General features: G+C 36.6%; 1 protein-coding gene across 5 annotated transcripts in view; it reads right to left on the bottom strand.

Annotated features, from left to right (window-relative positions):
- Positions 1–13,859, bottom strand: part of PRKCZ (protein kinase C zeta) — a 159,536-nt gene that overhangs the window by 19,874 nt on the left and 125,803 nt on the right. For all 5 annotated transcript variants that reach the window (XM_077837445.1, XM_077837444.1, XM_077837447.1 and 2 more), the window contains 4 exons: positions 11,645–11,732; positions 10,716–10,835; positions 7,917–7,996; positions 7,187–7,276 (listed from right to left, as the gene is read on the bottom strand). In XM_077837445.1, coding sequence (XP_077693571.1) covers positions 7,187–7,276; positions 7,917–7,996; positions 10,716–10,835; positions 11,645–11,732 — 378 coding nt within the window. The remainder of the gene's footprint in view (positions 1–7,186; positions 7,277–7,916; positions 7,997–10,715; positions 10,836–11,644; positions 11,733–13,859) is intronic.

Here is a 13,859-nt window from a genome sequence, read left to right as displayed (position 1 = left end):
TTCCAAATACTTTGGGAATCTATGTAAGAGCCCATTAATTAAAAATATTACTGTAGGTGTCTCGTTTACTTGACTCCTATAAGTCACCAGAAAATAAATTCAGTAAAAACGGATAGTACAAATAAGGACATATGAATTGCATACCCTTTAACAATAATTAAATGAAAAATAATTCCAGTACCTTTTGACAAACCCCCTCAATTAGGGACCTACCTTTCTGTTATACTTCACACCTAGTGTAAAATTCCTTCTTTACAGTGTTCACATCTGGATCCAATACATCACCTACTACTTGCAATTACAAAATTTTTTATACAATAAATTTTTTCAAGGATTGATGTTAGTTAAAATTTAGCCATCTGCTTTGCTGCAATTTAACATTTTATTGTCTATTAAACCAAGACATATGAGGATTAAAATGATGGATGTTACTTAACGTCGGTAAGATGACGAGCTGATGTGTGACTCAATTCGCTAACACAATATTATATGGCAACAATTCTAGCCCTCAAAAGTTACATCTAAATCTAAAGATTCTGAATCTTGTTTAATGTTCTGACACAAGGTTACATGTGCTCAAAAATTGGATGTAGCATTTTAAGATGAGAAGTCTGGCTCAGACATCCTAAGGATCCCCCTGAACTTTTACCCAGTTTTAGAAGCTGATCTGAACCTACAGCTTTTGTGGTTCTGAAATGCTCAGAAGAGGGTTTTCTCCCACTTCGGGTTTCTGACACTAGACACAGAAGTCTTAAGCTAAAAGACCCTAGTCAAACCATTCTCCACCAATCTTCCATCCCCCAAGACACCTGTTATATATGCACAACACATAAAATATTGGTTTAACTACTTAAATCAGAATTTTGTTCAAACTGAAAGGCTCAAGACTTCATTTTAAGATTCTTTTAAAATCACTTTTAGGACAACAATTGTGGGGATTTTTGTGTGTTTATTTTATGATGAAAAATAGAGCAATTCAGTTTTCTAACCTTTCACAGCTAAATTTACTTCTGTTATAAAACAAAAGTCAGCTACTGACTTGTAATGGACAGTGTAAAATAATTCTATAAATTCAAGTTGAAAACATTCTTTTGAGATTAATGTCAAAATACCCAGATAAAACATCTTGTTTAGCCAGGCAATGGAAACCATTACAATGAATATGCAGCATTTAACAATAGAGATCAACAAGGAATACACACATTTTATGTTAAAAAAAAAAAGAAAAGGAGTACTTGTGGCACCTTAGAGACTAACCAGTACTCCTTTTCTTTTTGCGAATACAGACTAACACGGCTGTTACTCTGAAACCACACATTTTATGTTGTATTTTTCCTAATTTAGTTCAGTGTTCTTTCAAGGCTGACAGATTCTCTCACAGCACTTGAATGCTCCCCCCTGCACCCTCCAAAAAGTTAATGGGGAATCCTTTCTTCTCTTACTGATTTTAATAGCACTTCTTTGCTCTTTGAGGAGGCTATATCCTAACATATCAATGTACTTAATTGTATTATACCCCATAAACTCTGCTGCAGTAATAACTATGATTTTCATACCCAATTAAATTTTTCAGGGCTTTGCCTATATATTGTAGTCCTTTGAAAGAGCTGCAAAAGTCTTGATGCAGTTACTACAGTAAGGACTAAACCTGCAATCAAAAGACATGATTCTGAAATCAATATACAGACTAAGACTGCTCACAAGACAATACTTGGGAATTGTGGGAGGGTATTATTATTTAGCAGTAAGGGATGTGTTACATGAAAGTCCGTAATTATGCCAACTGGAATGCAACATTTGTACAGTACTTGAGATTTTGGGTGCACCGATCTGTAGCTTAAAAGAATTGCTGTCACGCAGTTTGGCCCAAAATTTGACCTATTTAAAACAGTTATAAACCAGTTCCTGACCTGTAGATTCTAAATAAATAGCTTTTCTTTTCTTTTAAATTTACCAAAGAAGGACCCATACTCTGTGTGTGCATGCAGACGTCCATCCGCCCATCACTGGTTTGATAGTAACAATTGAATATACTGCTAGAGCTAAGCAGATCATCACTGAGCATGATTATTTATTATTTGTATTACCATAACCTCAGAGCCCTGGGCTTGGACCAGGACACCGCTGTGCTAGGCGCTGTACAAACGAGAAGAAAAAGATGGTCCCTACCTCAGAGTTTACAATTTAAGTATAAAACAAGAGACAACAGACGGAGTGCAAGGAAACAGAGACAATATCAGTCGATATGATAGGGCGTGATCTCAGCACACCAGCAGCCTAACTGTTAAGCTTTTTGTAGACATCACAGAAAAAGAAAGTTTTAAGGAGGGTTTGGAAGGAGGAAAGCCTGTTAGTTTTGTGGATGTTTATGGGGCGCTCCACCCAAGAGTGAGAGGCAGGCCCAGGAGACAACACAAAGATGCTTGTTTGGAAATTTAACAGGTGGATGACAGAGATGGGCATCAACAGGCCAGAAACGTGAGGGCAGTTAGTTTAGGCTTCTACAGCGGAGGGATGCAAAGAGAGGAGAGACATGGTAAAAGTGATGGGCTAGGAAAATAATTTTTGCAGCAGCATTCTGAATGGATATAAGATGGTGTTCAAAGAGTAGAAAGAGTAAAAACTGAACTCTAGCTTTAGGATGATCTTACATCCATTGGAATATGAAAGTAAAAGTCTATTTTGACAAGTAGGTGGCAGTGTTCCAGCCTTTGAGGAACTGAGGAATCAGTTGCCACAAAATGCATTCGAATCAGTTTTATCAGCCCCCTTAAGAATCTCAGGGAGGGCTATATCTAATTCACTGAGCTAATTTAAGGCTGAAATCAGCTTGCTTTCTGAAAATTACAATCTTTTCTGACATTCTGAGTCCCATATGTGTCTTTTCCGATCTATCTTTTTATGCCTCTCTATTTACGGCCACAGAGGCAAAGATTTAATTTATTAAAGACAACATTTCTGTAGGTTTGCTGCCCTACACCTCCATGAAATCCCTCTAGGTATTTCCTGACTCCATCCTTAACCAGCTTTGTTGCACTTCCTGCTTTCACATATGTATTCTCCAGACTGCTAAGGTAATTTTTCTTTTTAGTTTTGTTTCTTTGTAACTTCTGGGAAGTAAGCTCATAACACATAGCAAGAGAAAGCCTTGAAGTACAATCTTCCCAGCAATGACTTTCACAAATAGTTATGCTCTGCGTTAGGCAGATCACAGCTCTATGCTCCCTCTCTGCTGTCTTAGTCTTCTTTTTAAAGATACAAATATTCGATATATTGTTTTGTCAACATCTTCCAAAAAGGTTTTGCTTATTCTTTTAAGTGAAAGGTTAGTTACTTCTTCATCCACTCAACACTATTCAAACTGCTCTATTTAAAAAATGTTTAACCACCTTTGTATGTACTTCACACATAAATATGATGTTTCTTCTCACTGCTTATCAGTGTCATTTTCACCTTACTACCAAAGATCTTTCTGTAATTTTTTTCTCCTTCTTATCCAATTGCATTGTTTACTTTGGGCCAGATTTTCAAAGGTATTTAGTTTCAGACAGGTGCCTAGTGAGTGGGATGCTAAAAGGCACTTAAGCAGGTTAAGGGCCTAACTCCTATTGAAATCAGTGGCCTTTTGTTCAAAATGCAAGTGCTCTTTTCCTTTGAGGTGGACATTCCTAAGAATTCTTAACCTGTCTGGAAGCAATCTTTCCATGTTACCTGGAACTGCTCTTGATGTACTCTATTTTCCAAGACTATATTTTTCGCTTCCTTCCAGTTTCATTCCCACAATAACTTTGCTTCTCACTGAATCACTGATCATTGTTTAGGTTGAACTTATTGACAGTCTCCATATCTTTGATTATGTAGGGTTAGTATGTTTACTTCTCAAGCCACGTATCAAACTATCAGCCAACTTGGTCTGATCATCTGGAAGTCATCACAACCATAAATGGGCCAAGTTCAGATCTAGCTGTGAATGGACAAAACTCCACCGAGTGTATTAATAAAATATTCTTATACTGGTCTCCATTACAATTCCCCCCAAAATGCATTTTGTAGGCAATTAATTTTGTCAGACATATCACTCTTTATCTGCATCTTTATTCTAGGTCCACCTCCATTGTATCTCTGCACACCTAAGCAGTGACATCAACCACAATTTTGTAGTCTTGCTTTTATTATGTAAGGCATAGTGCAAGAAACACAGAGATTTGGAATATAAATGGATTTTGTCTTATATAGTAGAAAACATTTGGTAAGTGTTCTAAAAGAATTAGGAAAGCTGTCTTACTAGGTTCCAGAATGTTACTGCCTCATTTCATGCAGAGCAACGTCCCAATACTCAAGTTATAATAGACCCCTATTGTATAACATATCCCTCATGCAAAAAATCATCAAAATTAAGAGGTACTGAGCACCTTGCTTCCAATTACGTGGTTGGAGGAATCTCAATACCTTTCAAAATCAGGCCATTAAGTTTAAAATTCACTGAAAAATGTCTTTACCTTTACTACTTACACCTTAGATTGCTAACACTGAAAAGATATTTAGAATCTGTCTCCTTTCACTATCTATACATTATGTTTATTTTTTGCACTTCACTCAGGCTGGACCCTGGCAATAGTTTGTCAATTTTACCCTCTGGTTTTGTTGTGTAAGGCACTGTATTTCAAGGTAAATGATACTGAGAAATGTTTAATGAAAATCTCCCCCTCACCACTTGTAATCCAGAAGAAGATTCACTAAATTAAAAAGTAATAAAAATATTTATATGAGGCTTCTATTTATTCACTTTACAAAACTGAAATATTTTGGCCTACACTGAAAGGATAGTGACACCTAAAACAACTACACGCAGCATCATCTTCTAAATAGAAGACAGAATACGACAGGGACCCAAAGTAAACATGATTTTCCTGTAATCTTATCAAAATGTTAAACGATGCATAATTTACATCTCAAGATAGTAATTTACATGACACAGCTCTGTTGAAAAGAAGCCAGGATTACATAATCACCTTGTTTCAGTTTGGGGTGGTCTTCCCAAGTGATCACCATGAAATATAAAGTAAGCGAAGCAGTAAAAGTCTCTTTTACAAATATAAAATGAATCCAACAAAATCTTCTCTCATAAAGCTACAGTATGTGAAGTTTGATGTTGATGTTCTATTAAGAAACATCCTATTAATTAGCATCACAGTGCCTGAAGGTGCATGCCGTAAAACAACATCACCACCACACACCAGATTAAGGGAGCTATTTAAAACCTATATCTTCACAAATTATTAATAGCTTAATCAGATCCTCTGTGTTATATGAACAGCTATAGAAATGCCAGACATTCTGCCTCTGTAGAAAGCTTCTTCTATGAAGAACTTCAATAAGGATGGTCTGAACGACGAGCCTCAAAGTAAAAATTTAATCATTCTGTTTTCTCCCTTTCTCTGAAAACTTCTCTCATGATGCTCGAGTCATTACCTCCTGTTTCTACGATATTTCCTATAGAGTTCACAGTACTGCAAAAAATAATAATGCATACTTGCATCTCCATCATTAAACTAGCTATTAAAAATTTACATAGCTAACTAAAATAATGTTCCTGATATAGTTGGCACCTTAGCCATAAAGTAGTTAGTGTAGCAGATAAGAGTTTTTAATGATGATTTCGTGATGATAGCGGTGGACATAATCAAGAAGTGACTGGTATTCTTCTAGATCAACTGACGCTTAAACTGATCATAACTTTTAAACACTGCATGCACCTTCTTGCAAATCCCACTGAAACAGAAGTACATCTTATCCCACATTATAGACCAAAAACATCCCTAAGAGCAAGGAGTAACAAAACAAAACGTAAAGCTTGAAAGTAACCAGCAAGCAAGCAAAACACAACTACTCAATCATACTGCATTCAAGTCGCATCTCTTCCTTAGGTCATTTTGTCTTTTAAGGGCCCGATTCTACAAATATTAACAGCCCAATTTAAATCAATGGGACTATTCAGGTAAGTAAGGATCACATATGTAAGGTTTTGTATGACTGGGGCCTTATATTGTAAACTGCAAGCAAACTGCCTTCTTATGTGTCTGTCTGATTCCATGTATATAAATGATGCATACAAATGGATCACTTGATGATTACTTGTTCTGTTCATTCCCTCTAAAACACCTGGCATTGGCTACTGTTGGACAGGATACTGAGCTAGATGGACCTTTGGTCCGACCCAGTATGGCCATTCTTATTCTACATACAGCATACACTAATAACAGCTTCACTCTAGTATTTTTCCCCCCCGGAACAGAATACCAGGCTGCTACTTCTTCCAAAGTCCCCGTTACATTTACCACTACTCAAGACTTGCTTAGGATATTTTGCCTCCCTGGAATCAGACCTGCCTAAAACAATTAAATATAAGATTTAGACAAATGTTAGAGAGGGCTTGCTTCAGACCATCAAGAACAATAGGTTGCAATCTATACATGTTGCCACTTCCTCTATTGGAAACTGTCAGGTAGCAGCAGCTTTAAATTAAAAGCAGGGCTCCACAAGAACTCCACCAACGGAAGATCTCTGCTGAATCAGCATATGTTCTCTTCCCCGCCCTCCCTTCCCCCCCCCACAATCTTGTCATACCTTACCCATTTTGTGGCTCTCCCAGACAAATTCTAACCCCAGCTCTTCTGGGAGAGAGAGGGTTGGTGTGAAAAGTCCACCTGGTGCATTACAAGGACCAACGCTAGGGGCTGCAGCACAAGTTCTGCAGCACCTACCAATAGAATTCAGGGAATTAATTGGCCCCCAAGACTTTATTATGGTTTAAATAATGTGTTTTTGTTATTTTCTACCTAATATCACAATTGTCTTTTTACTAAAAATGTAACCTCACATTTTTAAAGTAAAGACCATGAGTGAAATGACACTTAATATTTGGTAACAAGTCACATTTTTGACCATGAAATAAATCTAGTTTCCAATATTTTTACATTAATGAAAAGCCTAAACTGAGGACACCGAAGTTAATTTTACATGAATACTTTGAGGTTTGATGTATTCTTTCAGTTATGAGCAACTGTATTTTTGAAAAGAGTATTCATTAACAGAGTGTTTACCATGATAGGTTCATGCACACAGTAATTAAAACATTGAAGGAACATGTCTCTATTTAACATACTTAAGTAGAATAAATTTTTACCAGATCCCAGTCTATGCTGCGGAAAAATGTGTGAGACTTGATATCAGAAAACCCTGTCTGTGGCTGACAGCCAAGCCTTTCTTTGGGATCCTGTGGAAGACAAGAGAAAACACAATCAATATCGTGTTTGTCTTTACACTTCTTTTTCATTGTTCTATCATGACAAAGTCTCCAGTTTTTCACTGGCGCAGGTAGATCATACAGGGACAGGCAGTAGTACATACACTGTTGGTAAAATAAATCAAGGCAATCTAGTTTTCAAAACTTCATGGGTTTGAAAATTCATTTTAGACTTTTTATTTTACAGCATTTCTCGCGATATCAACACTCTGAATTTACTTAATAAATGTGCTGTTTTCCCTATTGATGCAGATAATAGTTCCACTGATTTCACTTGGTCTGCTTGTATTAGTAAGGACTACTCATTTAATAATTGTTTGCAAACACAGACCAATAATTATCTTAGGTTTTGTACTCAGTTTCATTATAAAAGACCATTTCACTAACTAGCCAACTTGCTAGTACATTTTCAAATGAAGTTCCATGCTATGAAATTTTCACATGAAAAATCAGCAATTTAAAAGATTATTTTTGGAAGCTATATGTCCTGATTTTATAAAATTTCTTTACAGAAAGTAGATACACCTCTAAGTTTTTAATTAATTTATGTTTTATAACATGAAGCTCTGAGCTATTGAACTTATATAAATAACAGTGTTGTAAAACTTACCTTGTTTAAAAATCCTTTTAAGACATGAGAGGCCTTGACAGAGAGAAATCTTGGAATCCGGATTGGCTTTTCAAGGATAACTGTTACAAGTTTAAAAAAAACAAAACCCCAATATGTTTTGCACTCTGTTATATGACATCCACTATGATTTTAATAAAAACTTTTTATTTGTATTACTGCGGGGACAATGTACTAATATAGCAACTATTTAAGTTATTTCTGCTAACTTTGCCAGGCTATACAATTTTATTTTATTTTTTCTTAATATAAAAAGTCACTCCACACTCTTTCTGGTTAATATCTTTTCTAAATGTACTATAAAATGGACTTTTAAGGACATAACTCAGAAGAGAAAGCCAGCATACTCATTTTTGTTTTCAAAAAGCTGGGGGCAATGAATCCAGTGGTTAGAGCAGGGGATTAGGAGTCAAGGCTCCTGAGTGCAATTCCTTTTTTTGTGTGACTGACACATTAACGACTATGGGGGCAAGTCACTTCAACATTTAGTTCCTGCTTCCACAACCATCAAATGAGCATTTACTTTTCTCTAACTTTGCAAGGCTTACCCAGTTAATGTTTGTATCTTGGGATCTTCACATGAAAAGTGCTATGGTAGCAGTGACATTTGAAGACTTTCTGAAAATTCTTAATCTCATGCATCATTTCTTTCATCCCATCTGTCATACTGATAAACACATTGTATAAGGGCTTTTCATCTCCTTAAAATCCTGATCAAGGGGTTATATAAATGTGATCTCACATTTTTAAACAATTGAGGAAATATTACACTGGACCAGAAGTTGTGGGGATTCCCCATTGTGTCATTACAAGCAACTTTCTTCCTTCATTATACAATATTCCCCCTCAAGGAGTATTTTGGAGACTAGTTATGCACTTTAAAAAGAGTACACAGTGGTGCTTGAGACTGCTCACACTGGCAGTCAGATTGGTCACTAGGAGGTATTTCAGAATGAGTCAGAGTTTAAGGCCACAAGCACTAACTAGCATCTGCACACTAAATCCAACACCCAAAGTATTACAGCCCACAGGAGACTAAACTATTATATGCCTCAGGCATAGAATGGGAGGGATCTTGGTGCACCAATGCCTGAGGTCTCTGCAATGGCAGGGAATTTTATTAAGTGAGATATACCCATAGAATTCTGGAGAGTGACCCAGGCCCCATGTTGCAGAGGAATACAAAAACCCTAAGGTCACCACCAGTCTGACCTGGGGAAAAATTCCTTCCAACCCTCTCTTCCTTCTCTGAGACTATGCACATACACCTTTGCAATTCACTCTTTACCAATCAAGCACTTTCAGCATTGCTCCTGTACTTGACATGGTTGTGCACGCTGCTACCTTTGATTAGAATAATGGGCACACTGCTACCCATGCAAACCAGTTGCTATTAAAGTAACTTATGACACTGCTACCAAGAAATCACCATAGGGAAACAGAAAAAGTTAGCTGGAGCAAAACTACAGGTAGATATGGTTGGTGCCCAGAAAGTTCCCTCAATGCCTTCATATAATACAGTTTTCAAGAACCTTTCCATACTCTGGACACAACCTAGCAGACACACTGTCTAATGCATGGTCTCCCATTCCTTTCATTGGCACGTTCTGTCCCTACTGATGATAACTTAACATCCTTGTGGCAATTACAGCAGTTGGTTTAGTGGAAAAGAAATATCACTGAAGCATTGTTAATAGCCTTTGGTTCAATGAGTGTTTTGCTCTTTCTGAAGAAAGTCAGTCAGGCGGTCTACTGTGTCTTCATTTCATTTCATCTCTCCCTCCCACCTGTTCTGTTTCTCTTGACTGGCATCAAGGCAAGCCAGCTGCATGTGACCAGTCAGGTGTCTGGAGACCACCATCAAGTCTAATACTATTAACAACGCTTACATTGTATTTATCAGATTAACTGTTTTAAGTTGGGGATAAATGTCTAGGTCAGTATTCTCGGGGTGTAACACGGTGTGGGAAGCAACTAGCAAGTTCTAGAAGCACATCTGCCATTGTGCTCAATTCATTTTGTTACATTCAAAGTAAGTTATAAAATATAAGACATACAAGGAATATAAACATATGTACCAAAGAACTAGGGTGAAAGAGAAAAATATCCCAGAGTATAAGAGTAATGTGAATGATAATGTCTTTGTTGAACATAATGATGGATTTATGGTCTTGAACTGCAATTCAAAGAGGGCACACACACAGATTCAATCCAAGATTTCTGAACCTTGTTTTCAATGGCTACTTCTGAACTCATTGGGTAAGTCTACACGGTAGCTGGAAGCATGTCTCCCAGCCCAGGAAGACCAACACATAGTAAGCAGCTCCTCTCAAATTAGCCTGCTAATAATAGCGGTGTGGATGCTGTGGCAGGGGTGATGCCGCAGGCTAGGCACCTGAACCTGGACTCACCTGCCTACCTGGGTCTGAGCTCAGGTGGCTCATCTGAGCTGCCGCCCATGCCGCAAAATGCACACTGCTATTTTTAGCAGAGCGAGCCTGTGTCTGTCTTCCCAGGCTTGAAGCATGCGGCCAGCTGAAATACCACAGCCCTGTTTACCTATGCTAGTATCACTGGTAGTCATGAGATGATGGGAACTACTGAGACCTCTCTTACATCTTTGCTGTGTAGGAAATTAAAAGGAAGAGAGAAGGCACCCACAGTATGTAAAAGGTGGTTGCTAATTTTCATTATTTAGTGTTTTGTTCTTCCTTCAAAGGGATTCAAGAAAAAAAACACTGAAACTCAAAACAAAAACAAAACAACAAATCTTAAATATACCTTGGAAGAGGTAATCTTCAGTGTTCATGTCTGGATTGTCAGTTATTATATCAAATGGAGATCTTCCTGCCATCATTTCAAACATCAGGACACCAAGAGCCCACCAGTCCACACTGAACCCTATAAGCATTAAAGAACACATTTTCAGGTAATAAATCCTGGTTCTAGGATAATGGTACAATGACATTTATTGCATCACCGATGGAGATTAAGGACCTGATTCTGCAGAGAGCTGAGAATCCTCAACTCCCACTGAAACTGCTAGCAGCAGGGCTCAGTGCCTCACAGGAATAGCCTTTAATAGAGCACTTTGGAGAAAAATTAGTAACGGTAATTTGTTCAGGAACTTGTAGCTGAGCCATAACAGTCCACAAGAGAGTGAGACTTCAATTAACAGTGCCAAGATAAAGGTCAATATACTTCTTAAAGCTGGAAGATACTTGAGGATTTTTGAAAGTTGTGAATGCTATGTTACCATATAGGAAAATGACAGTACTCAGGTATTTTACCATCTAGATAGGCCACTTTTTAAATTCACAACAGTACTTAGTGTGCTCCTATAAACTACTACTGTTTCGAATTCTATGTTTTCTGTTGTCCAACACCCTGATCCAAACAGCTGAAAGCTCAAACCAGCATAAAAGGATTGGGTTGTGGTATCTGCTCTGTAGGACAAAGCAGGAGTTCTCTTTCAGGAAAAAGCTCACCCTTTCTAGAAATATCTTTTAATAGAAGCTGTACATCCATGACTATGAGGGTCAAAAAACACAAACTGTCTGAAGTACATCTGAGAAAATTAAACTAAAAATTCAGAAAACAGAGTAAAAACATGTAAGCTTAATTAAAACTGTACTCTTAGTGCCCTGCAAATTGGAACTTAAATTAGTGATTCACTGTAATTAAACTTACAAGTTTATGCACCAACTCACCATATTCTTCCCCTCTTAGGATCTCTGGTGCAATGTAATTTGGCGTTCCACAGAAAGTGCTTGTAGTGTCACCAGGGCCCAATCCTTCCTATTGGAATAGACCAATTCATCTTTTGAAAGTTAAATTGCTGCAGGTAGAATTTACCTTCAACCAAGCTTTTATAAGTATTTAAAACCAGGAGTCTAAGATGCCTCCATACACCAACGAGATTCCAGGGGTCAAGGTAGTGATATGACTCCTCCCAAAAACTCCTACCAGTCAAAACAAACTTTTAAATTTTTTTTTACAGCCCTTCATCATGGTAAGTGTGTGTGACATTACCAGGGTGGAACTGCTTTAAATAAAATTGATTTAAATCATGATTTAAATCACTGGTCAGGAAGACACTATTTAATCATGGACTTCTACATAAAAGTGCATTCTTGTTGGTTATTATAACCTTAATACATATTCTTTACAACTCAGAGATAGATGTAGGTTTCATTTTTAGAAGGTACACACAATACATTTAAGTGATTTATTTTGAAAACTTTTCAGATTAATTTTACAGCTATATCAGAAAATTAATGATTGTTTGGTTATTTCATTTACCAAAAGTAATTGAAGCAGATATTTATGAAGTCACTGGGAGGTGAACTATCACCAGTTCAACAGGTTAATCATTAATATTTGGAGGATTTTCTTGCCTTGCTGTATTAGGAGGAGACCACCACCAGACAGACATTTAAATTGTTTTATTTAACTGAATCGACAACATTATGTATTCTGGATTTTTTTTTTTCAGTAGCAGATGCATAATATTTTAACAAAACAAGCATATGAATTTTTGAATTTAGTTAAACATTCAAGTTTTTTAAAACCAGGTTTGTTTTTGTTAAAATTGTTTTTAACTAAAATAATTAAATGAAATATAAAAAAACCCCAAAATATTAAATAGACTGTCAGCCAGGTCAATAAGAGAAACTTAAAATATTGGCTTCTGCAGCTAACTCAGTCGTCTTCACCTTCATTTTCCCGTTTGTTCATAATCTGGAAAAGAAAAACAAGCTTTCCTGCTTTTTCAGGTCCCAAACGATTTCTCAATTTGGAATGAATTAGTCCAAAGGAAGAAAATATTCTTTCTACCCCGGCAGAAGAAGCTACTGCTGTTAAAAGTGAGATTATTACTTCAACAGTCGCTGAATCCAAGTGCTTAAGTGACTTCCACCAGTTCACTGGTGTGACTTTCTTTAAAATATCAGCAGCAAACATATTTTCTGAATGGTTCTTATTCCCAAACTGGGTCTCTTTTACAGCCTGCTGCCATTATAGGTTTTCCCTTCTAGTGAGAGAATGGTATGGTAGATCTCAAATCAATGAAGGCTACACTCAGAAAGACCTCAAGATTTCTGGAATATGATGCTCCGTTTCACTTTTGTTTCTTTCTACTGCCTGTCCCTCCCTTTTCACATTTATCTCCAGACTTCTTCTCCTTGTCCAGATCTATTCCGCCCTCAGCAATCTTCTATTTATTGAACTTTTTGAAATTTTGCACTTTTAGAGAGATGTAAGGGTTTGACTCTGTGTACACAAATTTACAGGGGACAATAGGGTTGAGGTCTGTTATTTCTCACCTCTATACATTAATTTATTTATTTAAAACATTTTTGCTGTTAACAAGCATGTTATCTCCACAGACAAATCCACAGTTTGAGAACTGCAAAATTAAGCATCTCTGATGGTATCTTCTAGACTGAGCACTGAGTCCCACTGGGTAGATAGAAAGATTAACCTAAATAATCTATACAGAAGCCCCCGGAACCCCGTAAGATTGGGTCCCTAATCCATGAACTATTGGAAATCATTTACAAAACTTTTCTTAAACATTACATGAATATATTGTCTCATACTGTGGAATTAGAATTTATAATCCCTATTCCATGATGAGCTCTCTTTGAGCTATAATGTAACTTAATTAAAACTATCTTTAGATTGCATTTTGAGGAAAAAACCTTTTTAAATAAAAAAATCTGATTTAAAATTTAAAAAAAATCAGATTTTTTTGATTAAAAGAAAAATAATTGATTTTTATCCACCCTGGATGTTACTAATCTTGACATTTATAATGTTTAATTTGTTTAGTTTAGACAAAGAAAAAAAGTCTCATTTCTGGGGAATTGTTTATTTGTTATTTTTAAAGATGAAACCAATTCATCATTTTTTGCAATTGCTGCC

The sequence above is a fragment of the Eretmochelys imbricata genome, chromosome 18 (assembly GCF_965152235.1).
Source record: "Eretmochelys imbricata isolate rEreImb1 chromosome 18, rEreImb1.hap1, whole genome shotgun sequence".
Classification (NCBI taxonomy): Eukaryota; Metazoa; Chordata; order Testudines; family Cheloniidae; genus Eretmochelys; species Eretmochelys imbricata.
This window is presented reverse-complemented; position numbering and strand designations above follow the sequence as displayed.